Below are 21,914 nucleotides of genomic sequence, written 5' to 3'. Positions count from 1 at the left end.
ACAGTACTGAGGGGGGTGCTGCATTGTTGCTGTGCCATCTTTCGGATGAGGCGCGAAAACGAGACCCCTCGCAGATGGATGTAAAAGATGTCTAGAGGGAGGTGCGGGGCGGGTCAGACTGCAGAGGGGGTTGTGGAGGGGGGTGCAGGGTAGGGCAGAATGTTCAGGGAGGTGTGGAGTGGGGAGGGACAGAGTGTAGAGGCAGGCATAGAGGGGGGGGGCAGGGTAGAATGTAGAGGGTGTGAAGTGGGGAGGGGCAGAATGTGGAGGTAGCAATTCAATTCGAATATCTGCTTAGCTGTTGCAGAAAATTCATTGAAAACCATGGAAGACACCCAAGGAGAGACACTGACAAAGTCAAAACGCGACCTTTGTCAGTTTTAAAGTTCAAACATTTCTGGAAATCTCACTCAAAAAAAACAAACAAACAGTTGACTCCAAAACAGAGCAGGACTGACTCTCCTCCGCATTCCCAGCTTCAGATTCAGTCCCAGAGCTCTCAAAGTTTCAGTAGCATCAGCAGTTGTTTGCAGAGTTGTATAAAACTGACCCCACTGCCTGTAAAAAAAAAAGGACGTGCGGCAATGGCTGATCGCCATAACTGCTTGTTACTTACGTAAAGAAGCGCGACAAGTAGACCATATTATTTTCCTCCACGATCCTCCTTCTATCTCTCTGTAGCTGCTCAATCCTTTGTTTATGAACTTCCGCTGCCTCAGTGTTCCCCTCCTCCAAGTACCTGTGGGAATTAAAATATTAAATTAAAAAAGCATTCATACGGTAACCAGAGGACGCAGAGATAATAGGCAAAGACCAGGGAGGAGATGAGAAGAATTTGTTTTTCAACACAGCGAGTTATGACGATCAGGAATGCACTGCCTGAAAAGGTGGTGGAAGCAGATTCAACAATAACTCTTAAAAACTGGAAAAATACCTTATGTGGAAAAATTTGCAAGGCCATAGGGAAAAAGCAGGGGAGTGGAACTCTTGCAAAGGGCAGCAGAGGCAGGATTGATTGAATGGCCTCTAGTTCAGTTCGTAGAAAATCCGGATCTCCGCGGCCAATCAGCTTGATGGAGGACTAGCTGTCCAAATTCGTGCCGGTCAAGGTGCAGGGGCCTAGTCTTTCAAATGCTCAAATCAGTGCATCAGAATACTACAGCAAAAACCATGCCTATGGTCAAACTACCATAATATCAATCACATGACTGATAAAAGATTATAAAGTTACTTTAGGTGGGAAGCCACCTTGTTATATAACAAGGCGGCATTAATATTATTTATTTAAAGTGGGCAGACAAATGGACGGAAACCACATGATGAGTTTCCTATAACTGTATTTAAAGGTTACACAAGATCTGCCACAACAGACAACAGAAATTGGAGGAGAACTGAAAAATCCCCAAACTTTAGTCTTGCACATATATCCAGCCATACACAGGACAATGGAATGAAAATTTGCTTTGTTTTTTAAGACCAAGTCTTGCTGACAGTCACTCTTAGTCAGGCTGCTACACTGGGGCTGTTGTGCGAGATCTGGCATCAGGGTCCAGTGACGCCAGCACTCTCATAGAACTGCTGGGTGTACAGCGTTGTTCTCCCAGGTCCACCTGTTATTTGGAACCCATTTAGCCAGGGCCCAGAAATCGCAATGGCTATGTTAACATGTGAAATTACTGAGGTGTTAACCCTCTCATTTTGTGTGCAGTAATTCCTCCATTAAAATAGCAGAGGAAGCAATCACATACAAACCCATCAAGCGTCTGTGCGCCAACAGCACAGGGCAGAAGTTTCTAGGATTAGATTCTAATCCCCAACACAAACTACTAGAAATATCCTTGGAGAATGACAACATAACTCAGTTGAATAATTTATGGTCAGCTAAGATGTGAGTTGGATTGAATTTTAAATGACGACTTTAGGAGTAACTGCATTACCCCAGTGCTAATGGTGACTTTATTCAAAGCAACCCAGTATTAGGGTCTGAAGTTCTGTTAATGGATGATAAATACCTGGTAGTTCAAGATAATAGGGTGAACCGGTGTTGGGTGTTAATTAGTTAATTGTATTCAAGTGTGTGTATGTATAAAGAGCCAGTCAGCACTGGCTGGTGGTGTTGCTTGGAGAGCAGAAGTAAACTTTGTGACAAGCCTGCCCCCTCCGCACAATGCCCCCGCGGTGGCTGTGATGGGGAAGAGACAGTTGCCCACCTACTCCTGGAATGTGTCTTTGCAAAGCAAGTGTGGAAAGTGGTTTTTGTCAAGGTTCATCCCAAGCAGCTCTGTAACACAGGAGTCTGTGCTCTACAGGCTGTTCCCAGGGACACACACCGAGACAAACATCAACTGCTGCTGGAGGACTATCAATTCGGTGAAAGACGCCCTTTGGTCTGCCCGAAACTTGCTGGTCTTCCAGCGCAAAGTTATGTCCACGACCGAATGTTGCAGACTGGCACATTCCAAGGTCCAGGACTATGTGCTGAGGGACGCACTAAAGCTTGGGGCAGCCGCAGCAAAGGCTCAATGGGGAAAGACCACAGTGTAAGGTCCCCCCACCAAGCTGAACGGAGGGACTGGATCCATGGGAAACCCCTCGAACTGTATTGGGAAAATTTTCATTTGCTGTAAAATGTAAAAATGTAATTGGCATGACAAATGTGAAATGGAAGGGTTGTGAGGCAACTCATGATTGTAATGAAGCAAACAGACCTCCTTTGCACTGGTGACTTTTTTGACTTGGTACTGTTTGAAATTGGTAATGTAATTTTTACAGATTTTTATGAATAAAGTATATTTTGGCAATAAAAAAAAAGCAATAAATAATCTACACCAAAGCATCCTAGTCTCAGTGTCTTCTTCACAAACAGGCGTGGAGATTTCTCTAATACCCGGCCACCTCGGCTTACCTCTGGTCAGGCCGCAGGCGCGTGTCAGTCAAGGGTAGGATGCGTTTAAGGTCAGGGGTCAACTCATTAAGTTCTCGTGCAAATGTGGTGAAACCATAATAACTTTCATAATCTTTAGGTATAGCATCTGAAAGACAGGAAAGAAACAAAACAGGTTACAAGAATCACCAGGATAAAATACTGTACCCTTGTTGAAATCAGAACTATTGGAAAAATAATGACACATCTATGTCCTTAAAAAAAAAACACAAGAACGCTGACAAGTTGCAGCTCATTCAATCCAATGAAGCTGGGGGGTGTTTAATGTTTAAAATCTCACCCAGGACACGATATCTGATTCAGAATGAGAAAACGCTGGAAATACACAGCATCTGAGAGAAGACAGGCTAATACTTTGGATGTGGACCAATGTAACCTACAGAATTTGTTGTTTGCGTTTTATTTCATTGTTCTACCATTGGCAGCTGTACCTTCAGCAGTCTACGCCCTAAAGCTCTCCAGCTTCTTACTTCTCACCCCTCTGTTAAAACGTTGCTTCAAGCTAACTGTTTGACCAAACTTTTGGTCACCTGCCCCAATGTCTCTACGTAGTTCGGGAGGGAATTCCAAAGCTTAGGGCCGAGGCAGCTGAAGACACAGCCACCAATGGTGGAGCAACAGACATTGAGGATGCTCACAAGGCCAGAATCAGAGGAGCACAGCAATCTTGAAGGGTTGCAGCGCTGGGGGAGGTTACAGAGAAAGGAAGGGGGGAGGCCACAGAGGGATTTGAAAACCAGGATGAGAATTTTAAAATTGAGGCGCTGCTGGATTGGGAGGTAATGTAGGTCAGCGAGCACAGGGGTGATGAGGACTGGTGCGAGTTAAGATACAGGCAGCAAAACCTGATGATGTTTTCAGATGATGTTGCCAAGGGGCAGCATGTAGATGTGAAATTAGAGAGAGGGCCAAGACCATCAGACCTGTAGTGGGGTTTTCAGGTTGTGGGTCTCAGTGAAGGTTACTGAATAGTCATCATCTGACTGACTTCCTTCCCCCCCGCCCACTGCTTCCCTACCACAGCCTGGCACACCAAGGCCCCAGCTCCCTTAGCACAGATACCTGGATCAGTTCCACACTGAACAACGCTTTACTGACCCATCAGCCATGGTTTAATGGTAGTGGTAGTGCTCTTGCCTTGGAGTTAGAAGGTCGTGGGTTCAAGCTCCACTTCAGAGACCTCAGCACAAAATCCAGGCTGATGTTCCAAGGCAGGCCTGTTATCGGTGCCATCTTTCGGATGAGTTAAGCCAAGGTCTGTCCTCTCAGGTGGATGTAAAGGATCCCACTGCACTAACTGAGTTAGAACAGGGAATTTCCCACTGGTGTCCTTGCCAATATTTTTCCGTCAACCAGCCAACACCTAGAACAGATTATCTGGCCATTATCACATCGCTGTTTGTGGGAGCTTGCTGTGTGCAAATTGGCTGCCACATTTCCTATGTTACAACAGTGACTATACCTCATTGGCTGTAAAACATTTGAAACCTTGCGATGCTCTGAAAGGCACTATATAAATGCAAGACTTCCTTTCATCAGGGGGCTCTCTCCAGACCATTGTTGAGAATGAAGAGCACTAGGTTGGAGTGGGTTTGTTGTACACATCGCTGAATATGAAAGAGCCCTGGGTGGGAGACAATGTAACTCTTCTTACTTGGTTTCCAGATGCATTTAGCCGATTGTGGCCCGCCACAGTAAAGCCCCTCATGCCATTTTCCAAACAGTTGATGGACAACCCTGCCACTCTGATCCAGCACTGAGCCCTGAACCTCGTTTACGTTTGAACTCCAGTATTTGGTCTGGAATAAAAAAAGAAAGCGCCATTGGCAAAACCCAGAGTGAGATTCAAACTTTATGCAGCTTTTACATGAAGAGACTGGTTAACAATAAACACCTGGTAGAACATCAGAAAGTACAAGACCAGAGAGGACCATTGTATTTCATTCAGCCAGCCACCTACTCTAACCACATACATTTCCCACCCCATGACCCCCACCTCACATCCTGTTACCACCTCTCCCTCGTCCGTTACCACCCCTCATTTTGTCAAATACACCATCCAGCCACCTCTTTCTAAACTTCTCACCTTAACTTTTCAGAACTTGAGCCTGTGCCCTCTGGTTAGAGTTTGGAATGAACAGGATAGCAGAGGCAGGGGATAAAAGTTAAACAAACAAGGGAGAGCAATGTTTGGAAGTCACAGTTCTCGGTTTTAATGCTGCTCCCCCCAGGACTCCAGTTTTAGTTGGTATTATTTACATTCTGACAGCAGGCATCATAACCAGGCATCCATCCAACTATCCCAGTTCAGGCACTTTTCTCCCCCTGTCCTTTGGATATATGACTAGATGTGGTCCAAAAGGATCCACCATAGAATCACAGCATAGGAGGTGGCCATTTGGTCCATCATGCTTGTGCTGGGATTGAGAAAGAGGAAGAGGGAGAGTTATCCACTTTCCTGCTCTTTCTCCATAACCCTGCAAATTTTCTCCCCTTCAAGTATTCATCCAGTTCCCTTTTGAACCTCATTATTGAATCTGCTTCCACCGCCCTTTCAGGCAGTACATTCCAGATCAACACAACTCGCAGTATTTTAAAAAAAAACCTCATCTCACCACTGGCTCTTTTGCTAATTACCTTAAATCTGCGTCTCTGGTGACTGACCCTTCTGCCACTGGAAATAGTTTCTCTTTACTTGCATCAAAACCCTTCAAGGTTTTGACCACCTCAATGAACTCTCCTCTCAACATTCTCTGCTCCATGGAGAACAATCCCAGCTTCTCTGTGTAACTGAAGTCCCACATCCCTGGTACCATTCTAGTAAATCTCCTCTGCACCCTCTCTAAGGCCTTGCCATCCTTCCTACAGTGCAGTATCTAGAATTGGACCAAATACACCATCCCTTTAATGGGTGCCTCAGAGTCAGGAGATACAGGGAAAAGAAAGTACAAGACATTTTAAATCGAGTAGGTTTACCTTTCAGAAGTATTGCAGACAGTTCCAACTGGATTGTCCAACGCTAAATGGACAAGAACCTCATGGACGAACTCACCTTACAAAACGTCAACCTGCAGTGACAGACATTGCTCTTTATGTTGGTAATGGTCACTTCCCCATAATGTTCGATCCATCGCTGCCCGCTCAGGATGTTGTGGATGCAGGAGGTGACCTTATTCCACTGATAGTGATCGCCAAACCTGGCAATGTCACAGAAAACATATTTGCAGCAAATACACCACAAATGTGTTGCTTATATTTGAACCCTGCTCTCTCAACCCATGAATGACTGCACAAGTCTCTGCAAATCATAGAATGAAACAGCACAGCTATTTGGCCCAACGTGTCTGTTCTGGCTTTTGACAGAGCTATCCAATTAATCCCACTTCCCTGTTCTTTCCTTACAGCCCTGTAAATGTTTCCTAGCATTTATTTAGCCAATTCCCTAATTAGTGTTACTATCAGGCAGTGCTTTCCAGATCATAACAACTCACCACATAAAAAAATGTTTTCTCATCTCCCCTCTGGTTATTTTGCTAATCGCCTTAAAATCGGTGTCCTCTGGTTACTGACCTTTCTCCCTATTTGCTCTATCAAAACCATTTCTAAATCTGCTACTTACTTTGGTAGACTCACGTTCACCATTCCGACAGGCACAATCTCAAGGGACTTCCCCCAGAACTTGTTCTTCCACCTGACATCTGAAACCAGACAGGAGAAAGTCTTGTGTTTAACTCATTATGTCTCTTAAACACAACCCAAAGCTTTTCCGACGATGGAATTATTTTAAGAAACCGTTAGAACAATAAACACCTGGTGGTACACAGGAATGTACAAGACCTGAAAAAGACCATTGCAATCCATTTAGACAGTCGGAAACCCTTAGCAAATTCTTAGGCAAAGCGTTAGTATTACAATAATTGTGACAAGGCAGAAGTTGGATCACGCAGCAGGAACAAAGTAAAAGCACAGAACAAAAAGGGGGGGGGGGGGGGGGGAAAAAAAGAGAGCGCGATTAAAAATTGGTTCCACCCGAACACCTAAATGGATGTGCAACTTTGTGCCATTGGTTTGTCCTGGAACACCATCCCTGGCATTGCTAATCAGTCTATCTGCCTTACAATTCAGGCATCTTGTCCCAACCCAACAAAGGAGCAGTGCTGGAAAGGAAGCTGCAACTCTACCCAATATCCTTCACCCTTCCCCACCTCACCAAATGCAATTGCAGCAGAGTAGTGGAGCAGTCTGCAGCTTCACGGAGATTAATGCAAGAGGCACAGAGAAACTAGCCTTTTATGGGCTGCGGCTGCATTTTTCTGAGCAGGAGGAGAACGGGTAAAAAGAGCCTGCATCAGTCCTACCACCTGTTAACTGCAACTGTCTTGAGTGGGAGATCTGAAACAGATGCCTTCAAGATCCAGACCAGGGTCAAGCAAAGCTGTGCAATACCCACCATACTATTTACAATCTACCTGACAGTGGCTATTCACCTCGTGAAAGATCAGCTGCCCTCTGGTGTGAGTATTAAACACCCCCTCGATGGAAAATTCTTTAACCTCAGTCGCCTCCGTGCCAAAACTAAACTGACCACCGTGGACATACATGATCTATAGTTTGCGGATGACCGCAGAGACGTTGCCCACTCTGCACCAGATTTGCAAGCCGCTCTCGATCTTTTCAATTCTGCATACAAGAGACTCAGCCTGTCCTTGAATGTTGACAAAACAAAACTTCTATCAACCCACACCTGGTCAGCAAAATATTCCACCTCCCATATATGCTGAAGGAGACACTTTGGAATATGTTGAGCACTTCCCATACCTTGGCAGCCACCTCTCTCAAAAGGCCACCATTGACGAGGAGATCCAACAGCGGATCAGCTGCACCAGCTCAGCCTCCTACAAACTACGGCAGCGAGTGTTTGACAACAAAGACCTCTGAAAGGCAACAAAAGTCCTTGTGTACAGAACAATTGTTGTCACCACACTCCTGTACTGCAGCAAGACCTGGACTGTGTATCAGCAAAACATAAGAGCGCTAGAGAAATTCCCTCAGCAACGTCTCCGCCGCATCCTCCGGATTCAATAGGAGGACCATCGAACAAACACTAGTGTCCTTCTTGAAGCCAGCTCCACAAGCATTCAGGCAAAACCCCTGCAAAATCAACTTCGACGGACTGGACACTGTGTCTGGATGGCCGAAAACCGTCTCCCCCACCAGGTCCTGTTTTCTCAACTCTCAAATGGCCAGCGTTCCAGGGGAGGACAAAGAAAACACTTTAGAGACACTCTGAAGCTCTCTCTGAAGTGCAGCAACATTAATATCGATGACTGGGAGGAGCTTGCTACCAATCGTTCAAAATGGTGACAACTTGTCCATCAAGCTTTGAGTCTAAACACCTTAATGATGAGGCAGAGCGTCAGCAGAGAAGGAAAGAAAAGGAAGAAAATCCTGCACTCCGGATCCCACTACCTTGTGGGATGTCCTGCTCCAATGGCCCAAAGTTCTGCAGGTCGAGAGTCGGCCCGTTCTGTCACCTGAAGACCCATGGCAGAAACTACCGACCTCAAGTAGACACCATGCTCGAATCGAGGGACAGCAGACAGCAGGCTGGGGGGGGAGGAGATGACCGAGAGCAATTGCACATTGAATTCAGCTGCCTCAAATTATCCCACAATTGACAAAGTCCATGGTACAACTCACTTTTAATTTACATTTTCATTTACAGAAACCTAGACATAATCAAAGGCCCAGAACTGACACCTTCTGCACCGCATGGTGGAGAGGCTATAAATCACATGATGATTGAACTGTAAATCAGTGTATGGCATTTTATTATCTATCATTGTTATTGTTTGTTTCATATTTGTGGTGTTCTAGGAAACTACCCACAATACTTCTGTTCGTCTGGTAAATGGGGGCAACTTGATAGACAGATTTTTGGTGTCTCGGAATTGAGGGATATGCCGAGCGAGTGGGAAAGTGCAGTTGAAGCCCAAGATCAGCCATGATCATATTGAATGGCAGGGCAGGCTCAATGGGCTGTGTTGTCTACTCCTGCTCCTATTTATCTTATTAACTTGGTGTCACAACTACAGGTATACAAAATAAAAAAAAACTACCAGTACAGAGATTACCAGAATTAAAAAAACAGGTCCAGGTAATGCCAAGCTTGGGTGTTAAAAGCCTGTAGATTGTAGGAGGTAAGAAGTTCCATAGTTTTGAGGATTCAAGAAAGAATGAGCTGGGGTAGGAGATCCCCGACATTAGCGTGCCTCTCTGCATCACAACATGCAGCCCTGATCAATATATACATTTCCTCAATAAATCTACATGCATCTCCACACAGAATGATCTGATCAGTTGTACTATATTTCAGTCTCCAATTCAGAAATGTATTTTAAGCAGACTTCTGCAGCAAGACCCTGACAGCTGCTTCAGTGATACACTCAGTTTCTGCACATAAATATCCCTCCAGTACTATGTAAGCGTGTGCAATTGATCAGAAATGGTGACTGGTAGTTACCCTACCCCTGCCACACTTTTAGATTTAATTTATTTAACAACAGTTTCACATTTCTCATTAGGCCCTTCCCCACTCCCCCAACAAACTAACCTTGCCAAAAGAGAAAGTTTTCTGATTCAGCATGGCAGACAGAGACTGGAGGATGGTGGCTCACCTGCAACAAGAAACACAATAAAATATATATAGGGTAGCATTACCTGGGTGTGAGGAGATGGTCACAGTTCACCACCCACCCCCTCTTGGTGGGCTACAGTTGCAGAGATGCTGGCAGCCTTGGGTACCTCATCTGAAAGTCTTTACATCAGACTCTGGCCTGACAATCTCACTAGAGATATCAGCGCCCAATTCTATTCTCTCCCAAAATTCATTTCACGCCTGTACTTTCCAGTGCGAGTTACTAGGTAGCAGCCAAGGGCTTCTCCTTAAAACCAACTGCAATTCTTCATCTGCAACACCAGCCAATAGGACACAGACTGCAGACAGAAAAGTTTCCGAAGAAAAGCCATTGACCTGAAACGTTGACCTGGTTTCCCACTCCATAGATGCAGCCAAACCTGTCGAGCATTTCCAGCAGCTTCTGTTTGTGGCTTAACACATCATTAAAATGACTCAAAGCGCTTTAGACCTGCTCTTTTTCCAAATAGTTCCATGGGATTTAACATCCACAAACTGTGGTCCCATCTGCTTGTTCAACAGCTCATCTGAAAAGCTGCACCTCCGACAGTACTCAGTACTGCACAGGAAAGACCAGATAATAGGTTCAATGACTGGTTGAGGGGCTCTAACCCTCTGACCCCCAGAGATGAACATGTTATTGATTGAGTTCAACTCGAGCAGACAAAGATTAGGCTGACAATTGTAAATATTCAGTCTATACTGTGCAAATGTTCAAATATAACTTAACAAACAGAAACTGGTGATGTCTGAGAGCTTTGCAGAAACTAACTTGTCTCAGATAGGGAAAGGTTCAGGTGATGGTGCAGACTATAGCACCATCAGGTGGTGAGCTAGGAGTATGTTCAAACAGTAGAATTATATTCAGGTGATCACGTGCTATTGCTGGACTAATAAAAAAGACTTGCATTTATATAGAGCCTTTCACAATCTCAGGACATCCCAAAGCATTTTTTTTTTTTACAGCCAATGACGTACCTTTTAAGTGTAGTCATTACTCTAATGTAGAAAGTACAGCAGCCAATTTGCACACAGCAAGCTCCCACAAACAGCAATATGATAATGGCCAATTTGTTTATTTGATAAGGCAGCTATTGAACACAACAAAAATCAGATAAACATTCCACACTACCGCTGATTCTCATTCCCAAACATAGTAAGTAGAATATTGCGCTTTTCCCAATTGGAACTCCCTGCCGATCAGCATTGGGGTTAACATTCACCAGACAGACTGCAGCAGTTCAAGGCGGCAGCTCACCACCACCTTCTCGAGAGCAATTAGGGATGGGCAATAAATACTGGCTTTCCAGCAATGCCCATATCTGGTGAATGAATAATTTTTTTAAATGTATTATTTCCATCATGGTTCAGGTAAGATTAGCATCTGTGCAGTGAGAGCCCAGTGACGAGGCGAATATCAAAACTCTTGTTGCTAACTCAAAGATGCTTAACAGGGCTACCGATCTGTTTTACAATGTTCAATATCAAGCACAGTAAGGAAGATATAGCACAAGCCTGATAGCAATAACATCTACACAGCCACCCAAAATAAATGTACTCTCTTCCACTGTACAGTGATAAAGACATTACTACTTTCAAAACCAGTCTGAAACTCGTGGCTCCTCCCAGATGATAATGCCAGTTTAGCACAAGCTTGTTTCAAATTAATGGATAGTGTTAAACTGAGAGGCTGCGCCCACTGAGAACTGGGTTTAATTTGCAAAAAGGAAAAAAGGAGGAAAGAAGTTACAATTGACTGAAATCCAGAGTAAATCTACATTGCGTGACAGCTGGCAAAAGTAGGTTCAAAAGGTGGACTTGGCCTCGAGCTGGTTTGGAGTTGCGTATGTTCTTTCTGCATGTCAGCAGAAACCGTAGTAGTAAAACAGCAGAGCCACGTAGATTCACGCTTGGTCTCTGGTCTGTCAGTGCTCAGTAAGATGATCTCAGGGTGTGACAGCCATTGGGAGGGGGTGATGGGAGTGCTATTCAGCCAGGAGGGAAGGAAGGAAACAAAAGCAGAACTCCTTGGTTCCTAAGGCCCCCTGCTGAAAACAAGTGCAGTGCAGACAGGTTCAAAAACAGTGGTGCCACCTTCCACAGTCAAATAGCTCGAAATGGCTCGCGTACAAAAGATGGCCACCTGGCTGCGGATTAGTCAGATTGTAAACACCTCTAGAGCTGTACCTCACCACTTTCAGGGGAGGAGGAGAGAAAACAGAGAATAAATCAGTAGAGATAATACCTGTTCTCCAATAAACTGGAAACCTTTGTCTTCTCTTATACATTCATAGGTTTCACCAAGGACAGGGTTGAAGGGCTTGCTCCTCGCTCTGTAATAAGCTGAAGCATAGCCTGACACAGCGAAGGCAGCAATGCAAATCTGCAGGGGAATAGGAAAGCATTAACAATAAGTGAGCCAGAGCAGAGGGAGAGCGCACTGGGACAGCCATCCTTCAGTATTACTGCAGAATCCTGATCATTCTCATTTGTCCCACAAGTTTGCTGCAGCCAAGATTGCGTAATTAGAACTTATCTACAATATAGCAAACATCCTACGTCAGCATACATTCCCCTTCTGTGCAACGTGAATTCCTGTGATTGCAACACCTTTCCTATCAATCTTTTCCCATAATAAATTTCTATGCTCACATTTATTATGGGTTTTGCTGATGTAAACTTGTCACCTTGTAAGGAAAGCCTGGTTGCTTTCCATGAACATCTTCAGAATCCATCTGAAAATTTCAGAGCTTGTATCAGTCATCTTGTTTCTACTCGCAGTTTTAGCTTTTTAGATTTGTTTTTATTTATTTTTTTAAAAGAGTGTGATTTAACATTAAATATAATCTTTTTATTTTCTTTCTGCTCTTTTCTCCCCATGGAAATAATTTTTTAAAACTGCCTTTCTTCAAGTTGCTGGCCTTGTACCTTTCCGTTCCCCCTCCGAGAGTCTCCACTGAAATCCCTACACAATCTGCTTCCCATTGCAAATTTCAATGCTTCCTGCCTCCCACTCCAAAGGCTGGAGTGCCAATTCGTTCCATTATAAATTTGTATGTCAACATTTATAATGGAACCAATATCACAGTATAATTACAGCTACTCCCCAGGTGGAGACGCTACCATTGGCAGGAGTGTATAATTCAGCCTGAGAAATATACACAGGCCATTTCCATTATCAATGTGGACATGGGAATATAAACATAAGGATAGATGAGGACTAAATTACATCTGCATACCCAGTCCAACTATCCCATGTCCTCTTAACCTCACTTCAACTGAAGACTACACCTGGTCTTGACTTCCTACATAACACTAGGAAGACTGTCCAGTTCAAACTGATGTCTTAAACAAAGCAACTTTTAATCTTTTCGGGGCAATATGGAAATATGTAGGTGCATACCATTTACAAGATGCGTAGCAACAACTTGCCAAGGCTTCTTCGACAGTACGAACCCACGAACTCTACCACTTAGAAGGACAAGGGTAGCAGATGCATGGAAACACCATTACCCAACAAGTTCCCCTCCAAGCCACACACTATCCTGACTTGGAACTATATCACCATTCCTTCAGTGTCGCTGGGTCAAAATCCTGGAAATCCCTTCCTAACAACACTGTGGGTGTACCTACAGCACACAGACAGCAGCAATTCAAGAAGGTAGTTCACTACCACTTCCTCTATGGTAACTAGGGATGGGTAATAAATGCTGGCCTCGCCAGTGATGATCACATCCTGTGAATGAATATATAAAAAATATTCATGCGTGTGAGGAGAGGAAAGAGCGAGTTTCTCTCATTTGAAGAGGTGCCAGCACACAACCAGCTGTTTGGTACCATGGAGCAGGTTAGCAAGCTTACCATGCGTTCAAAGGGATCGGAGGTCTTGCTTGCTGTGTCCAGTAATTCACTGAATTCCAGCTCCTCACAGAGTCGCTGCAGCGTGTTCAACGGTTCATTCAGCTGGACAGGCATAGAGACCTTAGACAGATCTTTTCCAATGTTGTTCTTCAGGACATTCCACAGGCTGACATTGCTCAGATTCGGGCCTGGAGCCGGGAGAGATGTCCTTCTTTGAATCCAGTCAATGGAACTGCAGCTCGGAGGGTTTTCTGATTCAGAATTTAAAAAGAAATTTTAATTTCTCACGTTCCAGAAATCAGAGCAGAAGCTCTTGCTGTGTGAGAGTTTCCCTGACCTGAGATCCCTCCATGACCTCCCCATTCCCCTTTCTGTAACCTCCTCCAGCCCTATAACTCAAGATCTCTGCACTCCTCCAACTCTGGCCTCTTGTGCATCCCCGATTTCCTTTGCTCCACCACTGGCGACCGTGCCTTCGGCTCCCTGGGCCCCAAGCTCGGAATTCCCACCCTCTCTCTCTCTCTTCCTTTAAGACACTCCTTAAAGCCTACCCCTTTGACAAAGTTTTCGGTCACTTGTCCCAATATCTCCACGTGGTCTGCTGTCAAACTTTGCTTGATAATTGCTCTTGTGAAGCACTTTGGGATGTTAAGGGCGCTAGATAAATTTAAGTTGCTGTTGTTGAAAGCTCTCTGTGGTGAGTTTATAGCTGCAGTTTTCTCAAACATGCAGGAGAAATAAAAACAAACCAGGCTGAGGTGCACTGGCTTTTCACTTGACTATCACTGGTTGCTTATCTAGTTTATAACTACTGAAAATCTACGTCTAAACCCGTGCCCCCAGGACATTAGCCTGGGCCTCTGGATTACTAACAGTGACATTACCACTAAATTTCTTTCCCTTAAAGGTATATTTCGTAAATACACTTAAAAAAAAAAGTTCTGTGAACTGAAATGAACAGGGACAGTGGCGTAGTGCTAATGTCATTGTACTAGTAATCCAGAGGTCCAGGCTAATGTCCTGGGGGCATGGGTTCAAATCCCACCACGGCAGCTGGTGGAATTTTAAATTCAATTAATTAAATATAATAAAAATCTGGAACTGAAAGTTAGTCTCCATAATGGTGCCATGAAACTGTCGTCGGTTGTAAAAACCCATCTGGTTCATTAATGCCCTTTTAGGGAAGGAAATCTGCTGTTCTTACCTGGTCTGGCCTACATGTGACTCCAGACCAACAGCAATGTGGCTGACTCTTAGCTGCCCTCTGAAATGGCTGAGCAAGCCACTCAGTTGTCAAGGGCAATCGGGGATGGGCAACAAATGCTGGCCTTGCCAGTGATGTCCACATCCCATGAAAGAATAAAAAAATCATAGTCTGTGACACGACTGTTAATTCATAAAATCTGCCCTCTAGTTTTGAAATGTGGCTCTCATACATGCAAACTTCTATCACTTTTTTTTGTTAAATTAAACAGTAATTTCCAATCTACAGAGAAACTCCAAAGTCATTTACAGATTGAGTGAGAGTTGGAAGGTTGCCCATAACCTTGAGTTTTAGACATGGAGATTTTCAGTAGTTATCAACTAGGTGACAAATAAAAACAACAGATTGCATTTATATAGCATCTTTAACACAGTTACAGGGTTGCAATCAGACAAAAATTTACACCAAACCAAAGGGGGCCAACAGTCTGGTCAAAGAGGTTTTAAGTAGAGTTATAGAGGAGGAGAGAGGGACGGAGAGGTTTTGGGAGGGAATCCAGAGCTTCAGGCTGAGGTCACAGCCACCAATGGTGGGGCAAAGGGAGTGTGGTTTGCACAAGAAGCCAGAGTTGGAGGAACGCAGAGGTCTTGGATGGGTTGCAGAGCTGCTGAATGTTCTGGGTCTGCTTGAGACAGTGGTCAGGAAGGGCAATGGAAATGTTGAACAACGCATTCCCAGTAGAGTAACAAAAAGCCATTCGATCATCAGATCCTCCTCTACACAGGGACCACCCTCCCGCCACGCAACCACCAGAGGGGAGGCGTAAACAGAGAACCAAAGTGAAGAAATGAAAAAAAGAGGAAAAAGAGGCTATTCTCACATATTGCCCAACAACCAGTTGTAACATGCAGGGTCTGCATACTGAGCTTCATTGTTGTAGTTTATCCAGGTATTGTATGCTCTGAAGGCAAGAGAAGTAATTCCCAGAAAATGGAATATTCCTCTACATTTTATCCACCCTGCATTTTCAGGTTAGCTACTGGACTTTACCATATACTTTTGAAAAAAAGTTTTGCCAGATTACAAAATGTTGTGTTCATCAAGGTGAAGGATGTTGGTGCTGCAGAATGGGACAGCTTCTCACTACAGGCACTCAGCCTGCATTTGCTCACTCTTCCTACCCCTCTAGAGTCCAGGTGGGACTTAACACCTGCTACACTGACCCCTTGCATAGAACAAATTGGGATAATCTCGTTCTGGTTTCTAATTGGGATGGGCCCAAAGCATAAAACTGGTTACATTTTCACAGTAAAACTAGTCAGCTCACTCAGAAAGCCAGAAATTAGAATTAGAATTAGAATATTACAGCGCAGTACAGGCCCTTCGGCCCTCGATGTTGTGCCGACCTGTGAAACCATCTGCCCTACACTATTCCATTTTCATCCATATGTCTATCCAATGACCACTTAAATGCCCTTAAAGTTGGCGAATCTACTACTGCTGCAGGCAGGGCGTTCCACGCCCTTACTACTCTCTGAGTAAAGAAACTACCTCTGACATCTGTCCTATATCTATCACCCCTCAACTTGAAGCTATGTCCCCTCGTGTTTGCCATCACCATCCGAGGAAAAAGACGCTCACTATCCACCCTATCTAACCCTCTGATTATATTATATGTCTCTATTAAGTCACCTCTCCTCCTCCTTCTCTCCAACGAAAACAACCTCAAGTCCCTCAGCCTTTCCTCGTAAGACCTTCCCTCCATACCAGGCAACATCCTAGTAAATCTCCTCTGCACCCTTTCCATAGCTTCCATATCCTTCCTATAATGCGGTGACCAGAACTGCACGCAATACTCCAGGTGCGGTCTCACCAGAGTTTTGTACAGCTGCAGCATGACCTCGTGGCTCCGAAACTCGACCCCCCTACTAATAAAAGCTAACACACCATATGCCTTCTTAACAGCCCTATTAACCTGGTTAGCAACCTTCAGGGATTTATGCACCTGGACACCAAGATCTCTCTGTTCATCTACACTACCAAGAATATTCCCATTAGCCCAGTACTCTGCATTCCTGTTACTCCTTCCAAAGTGAATCACCTCACACTTTTCCGCATTAAACGCCATTTGCCATCTCTCAGCCCAGCTCTGCAGCCTATCTATGTCCCTCTGTACCCTACAACATCCTTCGGCACTATCCACAACTCCACCGACCTTAGTGTCATCTGCAAATTTACTAACCCACCCTTCTACACCCTCTTCCAGGTCATTTATAAAAATGACAAACAGCAGTGGCCCCAAAACAGATCCTTGCGGTACACCACTAGTAACTAAACTCCAGGATGAACATTTGCCATCAACCACCACCCTCTGTCTTCTTTCAGCTAGCCAATTTCTGATCCAAAGCTCTAAATCACCTTCAACCCCATACTTCCGTATTTTCTGCAATAGCCTACCGTGGGGAACCTTATCAAACGCCTTACTAAAATCCATATACACCACATCCACTGCTTTACCCTCATCCACCTGTTTGGTCACCTTCTCGAAAAACTCAATAAGGTTTGTGAGGCACGACCTACCCGTCACAAAACCGTGCTGACTATCTCTAATGAACTTATTCTTTTCAAGATGATTATAAATCCTGTCTCTTATAACCTTTTCCAACATTTTACCCACAACCGAAGTAAGGCTCACAGGTCTATAATTACCAGGGCTGTCTCTACTCCCCTTCTTGAACAAGGGGACAACATTTGCTATCCTCCAGTCTTCCGGCACTATTCCTGTCGACAATGACGACATAAAGATCAAGGACAAAGGCTCTGCAATCTCCTCCCTATCTTCCCAGAGAATCCTAGGATAAATCCCATCTGGCCCAGGGGACTTATCTATTTTCACACTTTCCAAAATTGCTAACACCTCCTCCTTGTGAACCTCAATCCCATCTAGCCTCGTAGCCTGAATCTCAGTATTCTCAACAACATTTTCTTTCTCTACTGTAAATACTGACGCAAAATATTCATTTAACACTTCCCCTATCTCCTCTGATTCCACACACAACTTCCCACTACTATCCTTGATTGGCCCTAATCTAACTCTAGTCATTCTTTTATTCCTGATATACCTATAGAAAGCCTTAGGGTTTTCCCTGATCCGATCCACCAATGACTTCTCGTGTCCTCTCCTTGCTCTTCTTAGCTCTCCCTTTAGATCCTTCCTGGCTAACTTGTAACTCTCAAGCGCCCTAACTGAGCCTTCACGTCTCATCCTAACATAAGCTGCCTTCTTCCTCTTGACAAGCGCTTCAACTTCTTTAGTAAACCACGGCTCCCTCGCACGACAACTTCCTCCCTGCCTCACAGGTACATACTTATCAAGGACACACAGTAGCTGCTCCTTGAATAAGCTCCACATTTCGATTGTTCCCATCCCCTGCAGTTTCCTTCCCCATCCTACGCATCCTAAATCTTGCCTAATCGCATCATAATTTCCTTTCCCCCAGCTATAATTCTTGCCCTGCGGTATATACCTGTCCCTGCCCATCGCCAAGGTAAACCTAACCGAATTGTGATCACTATCACCAAAGTGCTCACCTACATCTAAATCTAACATCTGGCCGGGTTCATTTCCCAGTACCAAATCCAATGTGGCATCGCCCCTGGTTGGCCTGTCTACATACTGTGTCAGAAAACCCTCCTGCACACACTGGACAAAAACTGACCCATCTAAAGTACTCGAACTATAGTATTTCCAGTCAATATTTGGAAAGTTAAAGTCCCCCATAACAACTACCCTGTTACTCTCGCCCCTGTCGAGAATCATCTTCGCTATCCTTTCCTCTACATCTCTGGAACTATTCGGAGGTCTATAAAAGACTCCCAACAGGGTAACCTCACCTCTCCTGTTTCTAACCTCGGCCCATACAACCTCAGTAGACGAGTCCTCAAACGTCCTTTCTGTCGCTGTAATACTCTCCTTGATTAACAATGCCACACCCCCCCCCTCTTTTACCATCTTCTCTGTTCTTACTGAAACATCTAAATCCCGGAATCTGCAACATCCATTCCTGCCCCTGCTCTACCCATGTCTCCGAAATGGCCACTACATCGAGATCCCAGGTACCAACCCATGCTGCAAGCTCACCCACCTTATTCCGGATGCTCCTGGCGTTGAAATGGACACACTTTAAACCAGGTTCTTGCTTGCCAGTGCCCTCTTACGTCCTTGTAACCATATCCCTGACTTCACTACTCTCAACATCCTGTACACTGGCACTACAATTTAGGTTCCCATTCCCCTGCTGAATTAGTTTAAACCCCCCCGAAGAGCACTAGCAGACCTCCCCCCCAGGATATTGGTACCCCTCTGGTTCAGGTGAAGACCATCCTGTTTGTAGAGGTCCCACCTACCCCAGAAAGAGCCCCAATTATCCAGGCAAGCAAAACCCTCCCTCCTGCACCATCCCTGCAGCCACGTGTTCAACTCCTCTCTCTCCCTATTCCTCGCTTCGCTATCACATGGCACGGGCAACAACCCAGAGATAACAACTCTGTTTGTTCTCGCTCTAAGCTTCCACCCTAGCTCCCTGAATTTCTGTCTTAAATCCCCATCTCTCTTCCTACCTATGTCGTTGGTGCCTATGTGGACCACGACTTGGGGCTGCTCCCCCTCCCCATTAAGGATCCCAAAAACACGATCCGAGACATCACGAACCCTGGCACCTGGGAGGCAACATACCAACCGTGAGTCTCTCTCGTTCCCACAGAACCTCCTATCTGTTCCCCTAACTATGGAGTCCCCAATGACTAATGTTCTGCTCCTCTTCCCCCTTCCCTTCTGAGCAACAGGGACAGACTCTGTGCCAGATATCTGTACCCCATTGCTTACCCCTGGTAAGTCGTCCCCTGCAACAGTATCCAAAACGGTATACCTGTTGTTGAGGGAAACGGCCACAGGGGATCCCTGCACTGCCTGCTGGTTCCCTCTCCTTCCCCTGACGGTAACCCATCTACCTACTTCTTTTACCTGAGGTGTGACTACCTCCCCATAACTCCTCTCAATAACCTGGGTTATTAAATATCATGGGTGTCAGGAATTCCTTTCCCAGGACTATAAAACTGAGACTCTTCACCTCTTTCCTACAATCTTCAGGTTTGTAAAACCCAAGCGCAGCCTTACATATCTCATCTCTTTTACTCTTTCCTATATTAGCAATGCCCTCCAGTGAAGGTCTCGGTTCCTCATTTTGCTTTCTCGGTTTTACAATAAACACCCTGCAGAAAGGCAGCAGCTCAGCTCGCTGCACCACCCAGTTCCTTCAGCTTGTTATTAACGTTGCCACCTACAAACCCCAGTGTTAAATCTGGTAAACACTCTCAATCTAGGAACAGGAGTAGGCCATTCAATTAGATCATGGCTGATCATCTACCTCAATGCCACTTTCCTGCGCTATCCCCATATCCCTTGATGTCATTAGTATCCAGATAGCTATCGATTTCGGTCTTGAACATGCTCAATGATTGAGCTTCCACAGCCTTCTGGGGTAGGGAATTCCAAAGACTCACAATCCTCAGAGTGAGGAACATCTCCTGATGTTCTCTTTAAAGCAGAATAGGAGGTGATAGAAGAGTTCAAAATTAAGAGTGGTTTTGGTAAGAGCACTTGGAGACAAACTGGTTCCACTGGCAAGAGGGTCAGTAACCAAAAGACAAGATAATTGTCAAAAAATCTGGAAGGGAGATGAGGAGAATTTTTTTTTTTTTTAAATGCAGCGAGTTATGGTGATCTAGAATGCATTAATTCAAAGGGTGGTGGAAGTAGATTCAACAGTAACTTTCAAAAGGGAATTGGATGTAAGCTATGGGCAAAGAGCAGGGGGTTGGAAATAACTAGATCGCTCTTTTGAAAAGCCGGCACATACACGATGGCCCGAATGGTCTCATTCCATGTTGTGGGATTCCATAACGTGCCGCCATGTGGTTATGTGACAATTCTTGTGCTGCACCTCTACAATGTAAACTGGACTGTGTGGATCAACAACTTTTAAATGGTCATGTGGATACGTCACACACCATGGTATTACTGGCAATAAGCTAGATACATTTCCAGACAGTAAAATTAATAATTTAAGTGCCTTCGGGCCATTTTGCTATATTAGAGGCACTGTATAAATGCAAGCATATAAAATAAAAGCAAAATACTGCAGATGCTGGAAATCTGAAATACAAACAAGAAATGCTGGAACCACTCAGCAGGTCTGGCAGCATCTGTGTAAAGAGAAGCAGAGTTAACGTTTCGGGTCAGTTCCGAAGAAGGGTCACTGACCCGAAACGTTAACTCTGCTTCTCTTTCCACAGATGCTGCCAGATACTGTATAAATGCAAGTTGAGGAGGTTATTGATGTTGAATTTTGAAACACTATTTCAACAACTTACATTTATAAAGCACCTTTGATGCAATGTACCATAATTTGGCACTCTACATTTTGGCCAGATTCAAAGTAGACAGAAGTAGGAGCGAACTACAGAAGGCAACCAAAAGCATTGTTAAGGAGGCTATTGAAGCTGGTGAGAGATGGAGCAAGACTGGGATGTTTAGGGAGGGAGTTTTGGACTTTGGTGAGGGCAAGTTGGCTGAAGGCCCTGGCATGATGGTAAAGCCAAGGGGGAGTAGGAGGAGAGAATGCACAGCAGTCAAGAATTGGAAGGACAGAGGATGCAGGTTGGAGGTAGTTAGAAAGTGAATAGAAAGATTTTTGAAAATCATTGGTACTGAGCGATGGAGAGCCAATGGAAGTCAGTAAGGGCAGGTGAGCAGGATTGTGTGCAGGGAATGAGAAACAAAAAGGAGGACAAAATAGGAAATAAGAGGGAAAAAATTCTGTCGTCTCACATCTGAGCGGAGAATCCTAAATGAATTGAAGTGTACGTATGGCAAGACTCGAAAGGAGTAGAAAGGTCAGCAAGTCTGGAGATGACAAAGACATGGACGTGTGTTTTATAGAGAGAATGGGACAGCAGCAGACTGAATGTTTTGGAGGCAGACTTTGTGAAGGCTGAGCAATAGTCAGAATCCAGGAAGGGAGATGCAACTAGGGACAACGGCATTGCATTTCATACAGTAGTTGAACATAATATGCTGCACTGGAAGACCTCAGAATATTATTGTTGCAGCGATTTGTAGCTATTTTGTGCACATTTCAAGAAGTGCA

At 44.7% G+C, this 21,914-nt stretch overlaps 1 protein-coding gene across 4 annotated transcripts in view; it reads right to left on the bottom strand.

The window, feature by feature from the left end:
- The window catches only part of osbpl7 (oxysterol binding protein-like 7), an 80,224-nt gene that overhangs the window by 7,503 nt on the left and 50,807 nt on the right, over window positions 1-21,914 (bottom strand). For all 4 annotated transcript variants that reach the window (XM_068013502.1, XM_068013505.1, XM_068013503.1 and 1 more), the window contains 8 exons: window positions 13,503-13,753; window positions 11,887-12,024; window positions 9,558-9,621; window positions 6,564-6,642; window positions 5,997-6,141; window positions 4,599-4,743; window positions 2,906-3,032; window positions 617-739 (listed from right to left, as the gene is read on the bottom strand). In XM_068013502.1, coding sequence (XP_067869603.1) covers window positions 617-739; window positions 2,906-3,032; window positions 4,599-4,743; window positions 5,997-6,141; window positions 6,564-6,642; window positions 9,558-9,621; window positions 11,887-12,024; window positions 13,503-13,753 — 1,072 coding nt within the window. The remainder of the gene's footprint in view (window positions 1-616; window positions 740-2,905; window positions 3,033-4,598; window positions 4,744-5,996; window positions 6,142-6,563; window positions 6,643-9,557; window positions 9,622-11,886; window positions 12,025-13,502; window positions 13,754-21,914) is intronic.

The sequence above is a fragment of the Heterodontus francisci genome, chromosome 33 (genome assembly GCF_036365525.1).
Source record: "Heterodontus francisci isolate sHetFra1 chromosome 33, sHetFra1.hap1, whole genome shotgun sequence".
In the NCBI taxonomy this organism is placed as follows: domain Eukaryota; kingdom Metazoa; phylum Chordata; class Chondrichthyes; order Heterodontiformes; family Heterodontidae; genus Heterodontus; species Heterodontus francisci.
Note: the sequence above shows the minus strand (reverse complement) of the source record. Positions and strands in the feature narration are given on the sequence as shown.